This window comes from Microtus ochrogaster, unplaced genomic scaffold (genome assembly GCF_000317375.1).
Source record: "Microtus ochrogaster isolate Prairie Vole_2 unplaced genomic scaffold, MicOch1.0 UNK3, whole genome shotgun sequence".
Taxonomy (NCBI): Eukaryota; Metazoa; Chordata; class Mammalia; order Rodentia; family Cricetidae; genus Microtus; species Microtus ochrogaster.
The window spans coordinates 1,742,224-1,760,016 of record NW_004949101.1 but is presented as its reverse complement, the minus strand read 5'-3'; the positions used below and the strand labels follow the sequence as shown (position 1 = coordinate 1,760,016).

General features: G+C 37.0%; 1 protein-coding gene across 2 annotated transcripts in view; it reads left to right on the top strand.

Annotated features, from left to right (window-relative positions):
- Positions 1 to 17,793, top strand: part of Xrn2 (5'-3' exoribonuclease 2) — a 72,748-nt gene that overhangs the window by 40,361 nt on the left and 14,594 nt on the right. For both annotated transcript variants that reach the window (XM_005365489.3, XM_026788478.1), the window contains 4 exons: positions 1,023 to 1,079; positions 12,518 to 12,586; positions 12,674 to 12,805; positions 14,745 to 14,872. In XM_005365489.3, coding sequence (XP_005365546.1) covers positions 1,023 to 1,079; positions 12,518 to 12,586; positions 12,674 to 12,805; positions 14,745 to 14,872 — 386 coding nt within the window. The remainder of the gene's footprint in view (positions 1 to 1,022; positions 1,080 to 12,517; positions 12,587 to 12,673; positions 12,806 to 14,744; positions 14,873 to 17,793) is intronic.

Below are 17,793 nucleotides of genomic sequence, written 5' to 3'. Positions count from 1 at the left end.
CTCTTGTAGACCAGGCTGGTCTCGAACTCACAGAGATCCGCCTGCCTCTGCCTCCCAAGTGCTGGGATTAAAGGCGTGCGCCACCACTGCCTGGCCACCTCTTTCTTTCTTAATCTGTTTAATGATCTCATGTGCTTTACAGTAGTATTTCTGTTTTCTACTAGGATTAAATATCTAATTGTTGTCTGGGTTTCTGTCCTGCCTGGTTCCCATAGTCGTTAAGTCCCAAAGAAATCACACAGAGTTCTACATTAATCATAAATTGGCCCATTAGCTCAGTCTTCTTATTAACTCTTATAACTTATATTAGCCCATTATTCTTGTCTATGTTAGTCACGTGGCTCAGTACCTTATTCAGCAAGGCAGTCACATCTTGCTTCTTCAGTTGCAAGTGAGGACTGCAGACTAGGATTTTTTTCTTCCCAGAATTATGTTCTCATTGACCTGCCTCTACTTCCTGTCTGGTTGTCCCACCTATACTTCCTGCCTGGCCACTGAACAATCCATGTTTATTTAAAATATAATTGATAGAATACAGACCAATGAATGTCCCACACCACTGACTATTAGGCTTTCTTTTCTAAATTATTTTCTTTTTAATCATGTGAGTTCTTGTCTGTGTGTGGGTATGTGCGTGTGAGTGCACATATTTGTGGAGGCCAGACAAAAGTGTCAGATTCCTCTAAAGCTGGAATTATTGGAGGTTGTGAGCCTCCTAACTGGGGTGCTGGCAACCAAACTTGGGTCCTTTAGAAGAGAGGTGTTTTAACTGCTGAGTCCCTTTGTTAACCTCTTCCTTCCCTTTTTGGATTAACTAGGGGAAGGGAGATTGTCTTTTGTTGTTGTGTTTTACAGATTTTAATATAAACTATCCATAATTGTTTTCTACTCATAATAAACAGTGTCATCATATATACTATTGTTGTTAGTGCATTTTAATGATTTTTCAAAAGCCTCACAAATAGTGTAACTTCCCAAAGAGTTTCACTGTGCTCACTGGTGATTCTTCTGTTTTCCTTTAGAACAGTATGTTCCCCTGTGCCCATGTTACGGGACCTGACACAGAACACTTCAGTCAGGTAAGTTTTCTAGAATTCAGAGCATTTGCCCAGGGCACAGTTTCACAATTACAAGTGAGTTTTAACAGATCTCTAATTTACAAGGAAATGGCAGTGTTAATTCACCAGTTCTTTGAGATTGAGAGTCCTTGTGTTGCAGACCTCAGAGCAGAGCCTCTTGACTTTAAATTATGTATATTGTTAAGGTTACTGATTTAACAAGCATGCTTATCTGTTTTCTGGTTTCCCCTGACAACCTCTGATTCTTCCAGGATTAGGAAAAGTGGGAGGTGGAAATAGTCTGTGGGTAGCATGTTATACAGAAGCAGACGAACCTTACCGCCCCCATTGGCTTACACTGGTTCGTTGTTTTTGTAATTATTGTTATAATTGTGGTCCCGCAGAATTAAAAGATAAAAATATTATGTAGTATATTAAGATTAGCTGGAAAATTTACCCCTAACTTCAGCATCTTCTGTTGAGTTCAAAGAAGGGAGGGTGTAGAGTGGATGTAACTGCTGCAGATAAAAGTATACAGTAGCATACTGCATCTGTGTACAAACTCTGAGTGCCAGGGTTTATGCTGTTATTATTTTTGGCAGTTTTTAGGCAAGACCAAATCATACACATTTAAGAATTTGGTAAATACATGATAATTCTAAGTCTTTCTCTCTGACCCATTGTTAAAATTGCTCATACTTTCAGGAGATACTTTAGATTTTACTTAAATTTCTCATTCCAAAATATAATCAGTTTATTTCCTGACTTAAATGGATCTAGTTAGTAGCTAATTGCTGTTCTAGAAGGGCTTATTTTATAAATATATGTTTTGCTGTTCGTCTTTATATGTGGTTTGTCCTGATTCTCTTTGTGTTCTTTTGTTGAGGGTGAAGTGCAGACTTTAAAGCCATGCTCCTAAGCCCATTACAAACAAACTGGCTCTACCACATTTAGTGTGGACATTGCATTAACCTGTGGGGTCTCTGCCTCACATTGGTGCTTCAGGCCAGTTAATTGCACCGGTTCTCTATTTGAACTGTCACATTTTTGTTTATACTTTTTGGGTTTTCTGCATTTTTTCAAAGGCTTTACTACCAAGCCCTCTAGAAATGGTTAATTCTACTCAAGTTTCTAATTACGATAGAGAAGTTTGCCTGCAGGAGAGTTATACATCAGTGGACAAGTCCTGGAGTATTTTTTGAGTGATTGATGAACTTGTTGGCTCATTGTTTCCAAACCTGAAGGACCCTGTAATGTTTGATGCCTAATGTATCTGCTGTTCTCATTTAAGTTTATAAAACAAATCCAAGTTCTTGGTGCATATTTAGCTTTTTGTTGAAACTTCTTCAGATGTGGACTTTTTTTGAGACAGTTTTCTAAAAGATTTGTGGTAAATTTGAGCTAATTTTTATTTTACAGTGTAATTTTCAGCATTTTCTCTGAGAGATGATGTTGAGGCCAAGATCCAGGTTTTTGCAAGTGTGTGTGTGTGTGTGTGTGTGTGTGTGTGTGTGTGTGTGTACGTGCGCGCGCACATGCATGCATGTGCATGTACATAATGTATCCACATTGTATATTCCAACTGTAATTGTTTGATAAATGAAGATCAAAAAATAGAACCTTCTAGTCATTATTTTGACTCTTTTTATACTGTCCTTCAGCCAGCATCTCCTTCCATTCTTGAAATTCTTTCCTCAGATTGATTATTGGTTCCTGTCACATCTGGTCTTACCTCTCAAGTTCATATATAAGCAGATATAACTTGTGACCTCGGAGATCTTTTTTTTTTTTTTTTAAATATTGATTTCCTTAGCTATTCAGTGTATTAGTAGCTTAACTTGGATGATCATTTAATTGTCCTCATCTTGGTTTTTTCCTTCACTATTTTAATTTGTTTGGACATAGTGTTTTTTCTAATAATCCTTGCTAACTCTTGTTGTTTTATCTTTGGCACAGTGACTACACCTTAATCTACCTCTATTTCAGCCTGCAATTGCAACTCTGCAGTTCTCGGCCAGCTTCTCTAGCAGCAGGCTGGCTCAGGCCGCAGCCTGGTGGGAATTCAGTTCCCACAGGCATTGGCCCTGTCGCTGCCGCTAAAGGTAGCTTTAACTGAATTTCTATCATTCTATTTTTAAATAAGACTCAAGATTCTAAGGCTGGGGTGAAAACCTGCAAGCTCAGAGAGGCTGAGTAGCAACCAGCTAACTCTCTCTCCTTACTGGCATCTCTGAAAGACCTGGTTTCTTCTGTTCACCAATCCAGAAAAGGCTCAATTACTCCAACTTCCTGTGTCTCTCTATCTCTTCCAGATACCTTCTGGTGTTCTATGATTACTGTCAACTGGTTGCTAACTCAGCCTCCTGACCCAGGTTAATTTTATGTAGTCAATGTAAATGCAAACTTGGGGGGCTCATGGTGTGATTGATATCTCCCAACAAGCTCTAAATATATAAATCATGCTATATATGACTTAAATTATAGAAAAGTACAGTTCATCAGCACAATTGCCTCTTCTTTTGGAGGGGCAGGAGGCATTCATACACACTCAATGTGTGCTTTCTAGGCCTGTCATGATTTAGAGCGGTGATTCTTAACCTTCCTAATGCTGTAAACCTTTAATACAGTTCCTCATGTTGTGGTGACCCCCAACCATAAAATTATCTTCATTGCTACTTTGTAACTGTAATTTTGCCACTGTTACGAATTATAATATGGATATCAGCTATGCCACTCCTATGAAAGGGTCGTTGGCTCTGTGGCCTGAATCTCTGCTTTCTTCAGGTTACCTCCTTGCCATTCTGGCTGTCCTTGCAACATCACTTTGACCTTTTTGCCTTTCTTTTAGTGTTTGAAATGTTCTTTCCTTCTTTATTTGCCTGTCTATGAACTAACTTCTGTTGCTTTTTTTGCTTGTTTTCTGTTTAAAAAAAGTGCATAATTTGTATAATTTTGTATTAGACATTTTCAGCTATACCATTCTTTTTTCCTTGAAAAGAGGTGTGTCTTTCAAAGTTACTCTGATCATCTTTGAATAAATGTAGCAAAGATCATTTAATCTCTTCAGGCAGTTTTGTTTTTTTTAATTGGATTGTGTGTAAAACAAATTTTAAATGTTAATGATCACCTCAGTATTTATAAGGCTCACAGCTGGCAGATAGGTAACTGAGAATCAAAGCCTGGAGGAAATGGGATACATACACTCAACAGCGGATCTAATAGTGGAAAACACTTAGGAGGATTTGCATCTAGGACATTGAACTGGTTAACCTCTCTTGTTAGAATGTCACAGTTCTACACACTCTTTGTTTTAAAATGTCAAGTATATGAATCCTAAAAACTCCCTGCAAGAACAGTTTGCATTACCATTAATCATAGAGTTTATAGGAAAAGGTAGAGTAAAAATGAAGCTTGCTGTGTGGAGTTTTCTCCTTGCTTTGAGATGCATGCTACCATTCTCAAACAGTGTTGGAACAACATTTGAATAATTCTTTTTTATTTTAAAATTTGTTATTAGTCATGCAGGTACATGTGCACAATACACACACACACACAGCACATGTGACTACCAGAGAATGACTTTGAGGAGTTGATTCTTCCACCTTTTTGTGGGTTCCAGAGATAAAACTGGGTTGTCAGGTTTGTGCAGTAAAGGCCTTTACCCTCTGTAGCATCTTGACAGCACCTCAAATCTTAAAATGAACTAAGTCAGATGTTGAGTCAACATGTTACATCTGTTTGAAAAAAGCAGGTGAAAATATTCTCAGGTGCACAGTTGTATGGAATAAAGTAAATCTTCTGGTCTCAGCGAAACAACCTTTTGAATTTGTAGGCTGGGCTGGCTTAGGAGCTTTCATTTAACGTTTTGGGGCAAGTACTCTACCACAAAGCTATAGTCCTTTTGCCATAGCCATTCTGCTGTTGACTTTCCTCTTCCTTGGACTTTCATGAGGGGCAGGGTGGATTCTCTCCTGTCTTAAGTATTGGGGCTTCTTTCCCAGATAAATTCTACCTACACACTAGTTCCTGTTTCTGGTTGTAGAGATTGGGATTGGTCATCTGTACGTTCCTCTTCAGTGCTTTACCTGAGTTTTTACAAGATAATAAACCTGAGAGAAGTGAAGGGACAGGAAATGTGTGGACCCATATCAAAGATTATCCTTAGCCAGAGATATCTCAGCAGGTAAAGGTCCTTGCTGCCAAACCTAGCAGCCTGAGTTCAGTCTCTGAAGTGCACATCGTGGAAGTAGAGAACCAGGTGACTCCTACAAGCTGTCTCTGACCTTGTGCCATGGCATGTGTGTCCCACTGCACAAATAGATTGATAGGTAGGTAGGTAGATAGAATGTTTTTTTAAAGGTTTTTGAACTTTAATAGATTTTTTTTCCCCCACTTTGGATCTTTGCCTGGTGGGTTTTGCTTTAGGGAGTTAAGTTTGTGCCGTGGCTGATGTTACAACATTGGAAAGTACACGTCTATATACATTTTTAGTTAATATTTAAAATTTTAAAAGTCTTTATCTTTATTATTTTCTCAGATATACAGTGAAAAAAGGGATGATGTAGTCTTTAGGATTATAAGTAATATCTTTGTCTCCTGAATTACTACGTCCAAATTTATTTTTAGATACTTTTCTTTCTTTAAATGATTTGCATAATACCTTAAGTATAAAAATTATTGTTCTGGTATGGTTCTGAGGGAAACTTTGGGAATTAGTTTCCCTATTGACTTAAACTTTTGCCCCTTTCAGAGAATGAGCATGGAAAATGAAAATATTTAACAGTTAAAGGAATGGTACATGATATAAATTGCAAATATAGGTGAATGAGTATATTTGTTTTCCCAAATGTTAGTTCCAGCTCTTATTAAATCTCTTTATTGTTACCTAGGCATGCTAGTACATGCCATCATTCCCAGCACTCAGGAGGCAGAGGCATGCAGATCTGAGGCCAGCCTGGTCTACAGAGCCAGAGGAGATTATCTTTGGCACCCTGAGACTAGTTTCTCTTCCTGGGAGCTTGTTATTTTGCTGATCTTGTTCACTTTCTTAGTTTCAGATCATTCTGTGTGTGACTTACTGGAGATCATCCTTTCACTCTGTCATCTGAACTTGAACCCATTGAATGCTCTTGCCTAAATTGTCCGTTCTTTCTCCACAGGAGAATAGTCTTGAGAATTTAAGGTATTTGTTGTATCCAACAGTAGAACAGTACTAGCTCTGTGTCTTCCTTGGGAGATTTAGTAAGTAATTAGATCATTTTTATAGGGTTTACAGTTCTCCCGGATACCTATTGTGAGAAGGGCTGCTTCATTTAAATTGAGTTTTTCTTTGGTCTTGGGAAGAAGACCATTCTTTTGTTCCTTTTAAAAATCTCTCTTTGGTTTTTTAACATAAGGTTTCTCTGTGTAGCCCTGGCTGTCCTGGAGCTCACTCTGTAGACCAGGCTGGCCTTGAAAAGATGTCCACTTGCCTATGCTTCCCAAGTGCTGGGGTTAAAGGTGTGTGCCACCACCGTCCAACTAATGGTTCCATTTCTTGAGCCTTTTGTGTATCCTTGCATGATTTTTTTTGTCAGTATCATAATATTCATAGATGTCTTTTACTTCTTAGTTTAATTTATTCCTAGTAGTTTTCTCCCTTTAAAATGTTGAATATGAGAGTGAGACTGCTTCTAAAAATGTGTTTTTTATGTGTGTGTGCTTGAATGTTTGTATGTGCTCCATGTTTGTGCAAGGTCCCCTGGAACTAAAGTTACAAGTGGTTGTGAACTGCCTAGTGTGGGCACTGGTCCTCTGCAAGAGCAACAAGTACCTTTAATTGCTGAGCCATTTCTTTAGCCCCATGAAACTGCTTTTTTAAAAATTAGCTTTTTAGCCAGTTGGTTATTAGTGAGGAAAAATGCTTCTCTCTCTCTCTGTGTCACTCTCCCTGTGTATTGATTTTTATATCGTGTAATTTTACTAAATTTATCAATTGCATTGGGTTTTAGTAGTCTTCAGGGGATTCTGTAAATAAGAGCATATAACCTGACAGCAGTAAGTTGGCTTGTTCATTCTTTTGTTCCACTTTGGATGTCCTTTTTCTCTTCGCCTTACTAAATTACCCTAACAAAATTATGTTAGATAGGAATGGTGAGCATAGGACCCTTATATTGTTTCATATATCAAAGGAAACAGTTCAAACCTTTTCCCATTAAAGCTTAAGATCTTTTTTGCTTTTTCATAAAAAGCCTTTGTTATATTGACACATTTTCCTTTCATGCCTAACTTATTGAGGGTTTTTTCAAGAAAGACAGTTGGAGTTTTGCGGGGCAGTGGTGATGCACACATTTAATCCCAGCACTTGAGAAGAAGAGACAGGCAGATCTCTGTGAGTTCAAGTTCAGACTGGTCTACGAAGCAAGTTCCAGGATAGCCAAAACAGTTACACAGAGAAACCCTGTATCAAAAAGAACAACAAAAAAGAATATTTGTAGGTGTAAATATGTGAATCTACAAAAGCCCAAATAAAAGGATATCCAAGATTTATTAGGGAACACTCATGAATAATGACAATGTGGAAAGCTTATAACCTATATTAGCCCATTATTATCAGTGTTAGCCACATGGCTCAGTACCTTTTTCAGCAGCGTAGTCACATCTTGCTTCTTCTGTGTTTGGACAGGACTGCAGAGGGAGCTTTCCTCTTCCCTGAATTCTCCTGTTCTCATTGACCCGCCTCTACTTCCTGTCGGGTTGTCCCACCTATACTTCCTGCCTGGCTACTGGCCAATCAGCGTTTATTTAAAACATAATCGACAGAATATAGATAATTGTCCCACACCACTTCCTCCTTCCCCCCCCTTTAAAAAAAAAAACCAGAACATTTATAGTTTATTTTTTGGGAATGTGGGCATAGTTTTCCAGGTTACTTCCTTCTGGTTGGGGGCACTGATAATCTTATGGGGACCTAAAGAAAATTTAGAATTATGACCAAGTCCTGACTGGAATATCCTATGAGTCTTGATCATCTCAGGCAGCAGTCTTGAACCAGTTCTGTATGTAGAACTCAGACATCTGTCCCATCTGTTTCTACCAGAGATTTCTCAGGTAGTCTTCCTTGATCAAACCTGATTTTTCTTGACTCAGAATGAATCCACAGCCTCTCATTTGCTGTAGAAACAAAAGCAAAATCTCTTCTCCAAAGGACCATATCTTTTGACTTCAATTTTGAAGTCAAGGTGCTTTCAAAATACTTACCTTGGATTAATTCAGCAATATTTATAAGCAAATAAATTTAGCAGCTATTGCTCCTTCCTCAGCATTCAAACAATTCAAAGAGTATAATAACATACAGTATCAAGATTTTCTGTGTATTTTTCATCTTTATGTGACTTTATTTTAAGCTCTATTTCTTTTATTTTTATTTTTAAGTTTTGGCTTGTTGAGACAGGTTCTCTCTGTATCTTTGGTTGTCCTGAAACTCACTGTAGACCAGGCTGTCTTGAACTCACAGAGATCCACCTGCCTCTGCCTCCAAATAGCCTATACAGCTTACAGACTAGAACTTTACATAAAAGTAATCTTTATACAGATGTGCAGCATGAGGACAATGATATCAAATTGTAATGTACATAAAAATATCCTGATCAGAGGTAGAAATATATAGTGCAATATGACAAAATATCCTTAAATTCTGTCAATATATAAAGTGTCTTAAGCATATATAGAAACATACTATATGACAAAAATAGTGTTACATTTGTGTGCAAAACATTGTAAATAAAATAGAATCATGCATAATCTGACAAATATAATTTTAAATTTATATCAATATACAAATTATCTTAGAAATGTAAAATAATTTTACTCAACAATATACAAGAATCTATATCATTGTAAATTGTCTATAATTAATAGTTGCTAAAATAGTTTACAAGTAGACACACTAATCGATCTTATTATCCTATCCTATCTATACCCCCTTTTTTCTATACCAAAGGAGATTCCTGAGTCTAACTATTATTATTATGCTCCCAATCCTGTAATAACTTATAATCAACCATGAGAAAAACCAAAACCATCCGTCCCAACTGTTTAGAGATGGGGCTTTGTTTTCTTAGAATTTACTTCCAGCTGTCTGGGGGGATATCTCTATGTGAGCCTGTTAAAAAAAAAAAAAACAACAACAACAACAACAAAAAAACTAAAACAATGGTTAAGCCAGTCTCTGAGTAGCAGTTAAGGCTTATCTGAAGTTCTGGCTAGGTTGTTGTAAGAAGGTAGACTGTCTCAGCTAGCCAATTTGGAATTGTACTTAGATTTTTGATTTTCTGTCCCACAGCAAGTAACTCTTCTGAAACTCTGAATTCGTCTTTTAACAACATGCTTGGGTTTAGAGGAGAGAGCCACACTGCAACTCCAAAGCCAGCTTTAATTTTTAATTGAGCTAGGACTACATACTGAGAAAGAGAGAGATGTTTAGGTAGTGAGATTTTACCCTGCAGAGATTATTGGTACCATAGGTCAGATTTCTCTTTGCTTGATGTTTTTTTTTTTTCTGGATGGCTTTCCCTTCTTTAGACATCTAGATGTCCAGGGTCATTTGATTTCTTTAAGATGGGTATTTCTATTTTTCTCTAAAGACCAAAACAGAACACTTAATCTCAGGGTTGTGGGTTTGAGACCAAGTTGGATGCCAGATATAGGGAAAAGTATGTAAATCTACAAGAGCCTGAATAAAAGGATATCTAAAGATTAATTAGGAAACAAATAGCAAGGTGAAGAGCTGCTGAGTTCTTCTGCTCTGCTTAGGGTAAATGGAACCAAAAGTCCAATCTCCGACCACCACACAAGAAGGCAAGTGCCTTCTTTCTTTTAAAGGAGTTATGACAAAAAGCTCTACTTCTTTTGGGCCAGATAGCCCAATGTCATGGATGGGACAAATACCCACTACAAATGTTGGATTTTATTGGGTATTTTTATTAAGATGATCATATAGTTTTGCCTTCCTCTTGAATTACATTACTTCTACTTTAATTACATCTATTTCCAATACATTAATGTAATGCTGCTTTGGTTACTTTTCTCATTGCTGTGACAGGGTCAGTGAAACAGCTTAAGAGGATAAATTATTTTGGCTTACAACTTTAAATGGTTTGGGTCATAGTTGTTTGGTCTTAAAAACTTGGGCAGAGCACATGGGAGAGTTGTTTTACTTCATAACTAACCAGGAAACAGAATGTGGCAGAAAGTGGCCATAAATAATATACTCACAAGGACTTCCTCCCCAGTAACCTACTTCCTCCAGGTGAGCCATCTCCTGGTTTTTACAACCTTCACAAAAGGTGTTACTAAGTAGTGACCAACATTCAAATCATGAGTGTGGGGAGGACATTATATACTCAAACCATATACCAAAGGCACTGATTTTACTGACTTGTGAAAATCCCATTACATCTCTGGGATAAATCCTACTTAATCTTGGTGTTTGATCTTTTTGATGTCTTATTCAGTTCAGTTTGACAGGGTTTTGTTGGCAATTTTTACATACATATTCATCAGAAATATTGGTCTGTATTTTTCTTTTTTGGTTATTATGCCCTTTGTGTGGTTTGGTATCTGGACACAGTCTGTTTTTTCAGTCTTTTGGAATAGTCTGAGAAAGTTTTTAATTTTTCAAGTGTTGTATAGATTTCAGCAATATTTTGGGGTTTTTTGTTTTTTTGTTTTGTTTTGTTTGAGACAGGGTTTCTCTGTAGTTTTGAAGACTATCCTGAAACTAGCTCTTGTAGACCAGGTTGGCCTCAAACTCACAGAGATCTGCCTACCTCTGCCTCCCGAGTGCTGGGATTAAAGGCCTTTACCACCACCACCAGGCAAGATTTCAGCAATATTTTTTTCTGCCATTCCATAACTAGTCTTACTGTATCTCAGACTTCAGCCCCTTGGGTGTTTTCCTTGGTTCCCAATTGAAAGAATTTCCTTGTTCCTCTCCCCCATTCATGCATACCTTTGTTTATGAAAGGCAAGGGCACACAGCTTTTATTTGGCATCTTTTAATGACATCTTATTGCATATCTACTCTCTTGTTTATAAAACAACTATGGCAGAGAAATCTTATCTCATAAAACTAAAAAACAAAGAAACAAAAACTGTGAAACATTCTTTATTTCTGATTTTAGAAGGGGAGACAGACTTGGTACCTAATCACTCTGTGTGTGCAGGCTGCCACCCTGAATGTGTGTGTAATGGGCAGCCTAGAAGATTGGAATCTACTGAATGAAACAAGATAGCTGCTATGAGACAGAGAGTACTTGAGAACATCTACAACAGGTGTCCTTTCTTGGTATTTTCAAAGTCCCAGTGACCCCAAATACATAATTTCTGTGTTCATTGCAATACTCTGAAACATTTCATTGCTATTCCTGTTTTGCCCTTTCTTTCACTTTGCCCAGCAAGGAACACTAGGGATAAAGGTGATTGTTGCAAGTAAAAAGTGAGATGTAAGAAGAACCAACTGACTAATTGAAGCATTGTTCAGTGGTTCCATGTGCTCATGGTAATTTTTATTTTAAATGTGATTTGTGAACCTAAAATATACAGTTAAATCTTGCTATAGTAAATTTTTCTGTATAACACATGGACCCTAGTTGTAAAAATGGTAATATTGAACAAGAAAGAAAATTATTAGCTGCCCCAAAATGTCAACTTTTTTCTTTTTTTTTCCTTTTCTTTGTTTTCTTTCTTGGAGACAAGGTTTCTCTGTATAACAGTTCTGCCTGTCCTGGAACTCACTTTATGGACTAGACTGGACTTGAACTCAGAGATCTTCCTGCCTCCACCTCCCAAGGGCTGGGCTTAAAGGTGTGTGCCACCACCACCACCTGGCAAAAGGTTTTAACTGACTATAAAAATTAATTGTAATTATAAGAGTAATTTAGAAAATATTAAAAAGATAGGATTGACAAGGAGATAATGATTACACAAAGAAAGTAACAGTTACTGAAATGTATCTTTGGTCTACTGTGTATATACTTTACACGTTATTTTTTTGTTACTAAGTTGTCTCCTGAGGATTTCATTTTTTGGATGAATCTTGGTTTCTTTAACAAGTTGTAATATTACTCACCCATTCACATTATAACATACAACATGGTGAATAAGGATGTCATAAGCATTCTTGAGTATAAGCCTGATGCATAACTAAACTAGAATGATTGTTCCTGAGTCAGAAGGAAGACTCGGACATAGACCTAACAATTTAGGGGCTTGATACATATACACCTGCCACCACCAAAAAGAGAAAATTTGATAGAGTTACTCAGTATATCTTTAGTTGTTAACCAAGATTTTACTAAGGAAGGGTGTGTGATTGAATTTTAGTAACTCTGTTTAGACATTAAAAAAATCTTTGTTTACTTGATAATTAAAACCAATGACATAATCAGATAATTAAAGTTTTTGTTGTTCTCTTTCAGTATTAATTTTAAAGATCCACAGTTTGCTGAAGATTATGTTTTTAAAGCTGTAATGCTTCCAGGAGCGAGGTAACAATAGTAAACTACTTACCTACATGTGTGCTTTGTGATAGCGTCCATCCCTGTAGCCTAAATAGTGTATTTTCAAATGATCAGGAAGCCAGCAGCAGTTTTGAAACCTGGTGACTGGGAAAAATCCAGCAATGGGCGGCAGTGGAAACCCCAGCTTGGCTTTAATCGGGACCGGCGGCCTGTTCACCTGGACCAGGCAGCTTTTAGAACTTTAGGGTGAGTTTTATGATTCCTGTTGGTATATTATATTTTTTGAGTCATTCCATAAACAAGTTAATATTTCTACCACAAATATTTAAGAGACTAATCAGTACAACTACTTTGTATCTGTTAGTGATTTTGGTAATATACTCCCCCCCCCCCTTTTTTTTTGGCTGCAGGATCTTTCTGTCTGATCTGGAACTCACTATGTAGACCAAACTGACCTCAAACTCAGAGCTCCACCTGCCCCTGCCTTCAGAGTACTGGGGATTAACTTTTCTTTTCTTTAGATGTTCACATCTATATTTCTATATATGTTGCTTTATTTATTGCATGAAGAGTCTATTCACTTTGTAGGTTTTTTCTAGTTTTCTAGCAGACACAGGAATGAAATATTGCCTTTAATGTCAGTAAGGTTTGAATTTGTTATGCATCACTACAACAGAGTATCTTTATGAATATTAACTAATATATTAGTCGACAGAGACACAAGGCTCTTAAATTTTATTTCCCTTTGCTTGAAAAGTGGTCTCTCATTGTTGTTTGAATTGGCATTTCCATGCCCGCTAAGTAATGTTTATTTGATCATTTGTATTTCCTTTATAAATTTGAGTTTTTTTTATCTTTTACCCTTATTTGCTGTTGGATTGTCTTTTTCCTAGTGATATAAGAAACTATTTACATTTAGAGAACGTTGAAACAATGATGGTTAAGTCTGCGATAAAAAGAACTATGATAGCCTGGTGGTGGAACATGCCTTTAATCCCAGAATTTAGGAGGCAAAGGCAGGGGGATCTCTGTAAGTTCGAGAACAACCTGGTCTACATGAGTTTCAGGACAGGCAGAGCTACACAGAGAAACCTTGTCATGAAAAGAATTAAAATATATATAAATTTTAAAATATATATATATATATATCTCAATCTCAGAGCAGTGATGGGCAAGATCACAAGTTGGAAGCCAATCTGGGCTACAAAGTGAGACCCTATGTCAGAAAAAGCAGCTTGTTAGAGGAAATGTTAATGACTCATTGTTCAGGAAATAAAACTATAACTCATTAATAAATTTTGATATTTATGAGACAACTAAAGAAAAACAGTGTCTTAGAGGTTAAGCGTAAAACTCAGTCTCTTTGACGTTTCTTCCTGTATTTATAAAAGTTATTATACTACTCTGCATCTAAGGGTAAAGTAGACAATAATTGCGCCTACTTATGAAATGAAATAGCTTCAACACTGTAAATGTCAGTGGATACTGTCACTGTTTAGAAAGTTTTTCTTCTTAAGAATAAAAGAAACAACGTTAACAGACTCAGTAACATTTGCTTAGTTTTTAGTCTTTTAGAAAGCAACATTGAAATGCATCTAGGTAGAGTTCCTAGTTTCAAAGACAGTATTTTATGTAAGTTCTTATTACTTGGAACTTACCTTGAGAAAATAGTTTCAAAGGAGCATAGCTGTATCCCTAAATATTTCTTACTCATCAAAACCTATAATATTAGCACTAAATAAGAGAAAAGTTTTAGTAACTTAGGGAAATAGCCTATAGATGGCATGTTATAATTAAGAGTAAAGAAAGACGCAGGGCAGTGTTTGATTTGATAAATTAAAATAGCAGAATATAGAATAATAATTAGTAATGACAGCAACAAGATTAGTAGTGACAGCAACAGAATAGATCCTTGAGGGAGAAAGCTTACATATACAGAAAAAACGATTTGTTGCCTTTTGCATAAGTAATTAGATGTTTAGAGGATTATGACCATCGATATGGCAGATGAGCATTTGCTATCACTATTATGTTTACAGTTTTCAACATTAATTATGAACCTTTTATTATATGAATCAGGTCTAAAAGAGGCAACAACTAGTATTTGATCTGTCAGCTTAATGTGTTAATATATATTTGTATATAGCTCTCAATATCTTTTCTTATATGAGGATCTCTTTTACAGACATGTTATGCCAAGAGGCTCGGGGACTGGTGTTTACAACAACAATGCACCACCACCTGCAGCTTACCAGGGCAGCTTACACAGGCCACTGTTGAGAGGGCAAGCTCAGATTCCAAAACTTATGTCAAGTAAGTTTTTACTGATTGATTATTTTATATTCTAAATGAAATATGAGCAAAGGCTGCTTTTCATCCTCATTACCAAAAAGATTGGTTGCTTCGCTGGAGAAGTAGAATTAAGCAATTCCAGAAGAGTTGTAAGAGAACACTTAATGAGAAATCTTCCAAATAGTTTTTCTCTTGTTTATATCTAGCTAATTAAGGTGAACTGAATTTCTTCCTTTTCTTTCTTTATAAATCTATTTTTGAGTTAACTACACAGAAAGAGATATATGTAGTTGATGGGTGTCTATCTGTTAATTCAAATATTTGAAGAGTTGAAATTGTGATCATTTAGATGTTAAAGGATAAAAGTATTCCTATCTTGGCCCAAATTGTATGTTAATTCTACCTAACTTGAAGCCAGGCTTTGCTTTAGTTGGTAATACCTCTCATCTGAGAGAACCTTGACCTTTCTTTCACTTCTCAAAACTTGTGTTAGAGACAGTTTATAAGTCAACTACAAAAGAATATAGTATTTTGATTTCCATAGTAATGTTAGAAAACAGTTGAGTACTTAGGTTTCCCATTGATTTTAATTTTATTCCCATTTAATGTTATTTTTGAGCCCATGGCTGTGCTCATTCACCATGAAAATACAGATCAGGCTACTATCTTCATACAGCCTTTACTTTTCTATTCCTGGTTTTCTGGTTGATATCCAACCAAGCAAGGGTAGCAGTAGGGAGACTGTAGTAGAAAGCCACTTGTTTGTTTCTGCCGCCCAGCCCCAAAAATAACCACAAAGAAACTTTATTATTTAAATCACTGCTTGGCCCATTAGCTCTGGCTTCTTATTGGCTAACTCTTACATCTAAATTTAACCCATTTCTAATAATCTATATATTGCCATATGGCTGTGGCTTACCAGGTAAAGTTCCCTCCGGCTCTGGTAGGACTTCATGGCTTCTCTCTGGCTCCGCCCTTCTTTCTCCCAGCATTCAGTCCTGCCTACCTCTGTTCTACCCTATCAGGCCAAGTCAATTTCTTTATTAACCACCTGGCTTAGACTTCAGAAATTCTTTTGCTTAGTCTTCTGAGTGCTGGGACAACAGGATCAATCTGTCACAACAGATTTAAGCCATCCTTTCTTGATCCAAATTCTATCCCAGTACTTTATGACATACAATCAGACAGTGCTTTAGGTGGGAATGCTAGGTAGTTATTAAAGTGCCAGGTAAAGTTGGAGATTGTTAGGATGTGTCTGTGCTTATCATAGTCTTAATGCCAGTTGATTTACAAACCATTTCTAACTTGAAGCACAGATTTTCTGAACATAGTCCCTAAGAAGAAATGAGTTCTGAAGGTCTCATTCTCTCAGGGCCCACTTGTTATCAGATATGCTATCTGATGCTCTGCTTTGCTGTGTTGTATAACTTACTGAAATCGAATACAACATCATAGCTCACTGTCAGGGAAACTTTGTATTGCAGCAGTTTTCTTTTTTCAAGATTTACTTTTATTTATGTGTCTTGTATGTGTTTATGTACATACCACATGTGTATGTATGCCACATGTATGCCAGTAGAGAAGGCATAGATTCCCCTGGAGCTGGAATTAACAGGTAGTTGTGAGTGTTGGGAATGAGTACTCTTGACTGCTGCCACCTCGCCAGTGTCTTATTCTTTTTTTTTTTTTGTGGGAGGGGGGGCTAGTGCAGAAGGGTGCAGAGTTTTAGTAAGTTCACTGGGAATCTATGTAGTGCAATAGCTGAATACCTACTTTGCTTCTAATATCTAGCAGATGACATTTCTGAGTGTTTCCTTCCTTGTCTTTGTTCTTAATGCCTGCTGTGTGCAATGGAGCAGTCTAATCAGTTTGAAAGAACTCTACAGCCTGAGATTTTGGTGGGAAATAGTAAGAGCATGTCCAGATCATTTTCAAAGCCAGTTCTTTACTGACACTTTCCTTTTCAGTTCTCTTTTTTCTTATGGCTCTTAACCATTTATTTCTGTCCATAATTGACCACATAAGAAAAAGAATTGATGCTGGGTGGTGGTGGCACAAGCCTTTAATCCCAGCATTTGGGAGGCAGAGGCAGGTGGATCTCAGTGAGTTCCAGGACACAGAGAAACCCTGTCTTGAAAAACCAACACCACCCCCCCCCGAAAAAGGAATTGAGAGGCCGAAATGCTAGAGTCAATGTAATTAATCTTAGTTCAGCTATTGTTTCTTAAGATGATAGTTATCAGGAATTCTTACATACTGCATGTATATACTTCTATATTTCATGGGATGAAACAAGCTTGCACTGCAAAGGGAGAAGCATGTGTTCACCATTTAACAGCTCCTTCTATCCCTTATTCATGAAATGCCTAAGGTAGGATAACTTAAAAAAAGATTTTTTTTTTTTTAAAGGCCAGGTTTCTTTGTGTAGCTCTGATTGTCCTGGAACTCACTCTGTAGACTGGACTGGCCTCAAACTCACAGAGATCTACCTGCTTCTGCCTCCTAAGTGCTGGGATTAAAGTCATGTGTTACTACCGCCTGGTCCAATAAAGAAATTTTATCTGGGCTCTTCATTCTGAAAGAGTAGGGTTAAAGAACTTCATTTGTTGCTGAACCTTTTGATGGCAGAACCCTAAAGCAGTATTGGGCAGCATGTAGCAAGAGATAGGGATATTTTCTAGGCTTAGTAAATTAACTGTGATTTAGTCATGGGGGGGGGCTGATGATCGTAACCTAATCGTAATCACTCTTTTTTTCTCCCTGTCATTGTCCCTTTATGTCCCGTTCCTTTTTGTTTTTCAGACAAGATCTTAGTATTTTGTACAGGTTTCCCTTAGGTTTTGGGCTAAAGTGATCCTCCCTTAAGTAGCCTAGGACTCCACCCCCTTAATACCTCACAGTGAGAATCATATTTCAACATGTCATCCTAGAGGGACACTTAA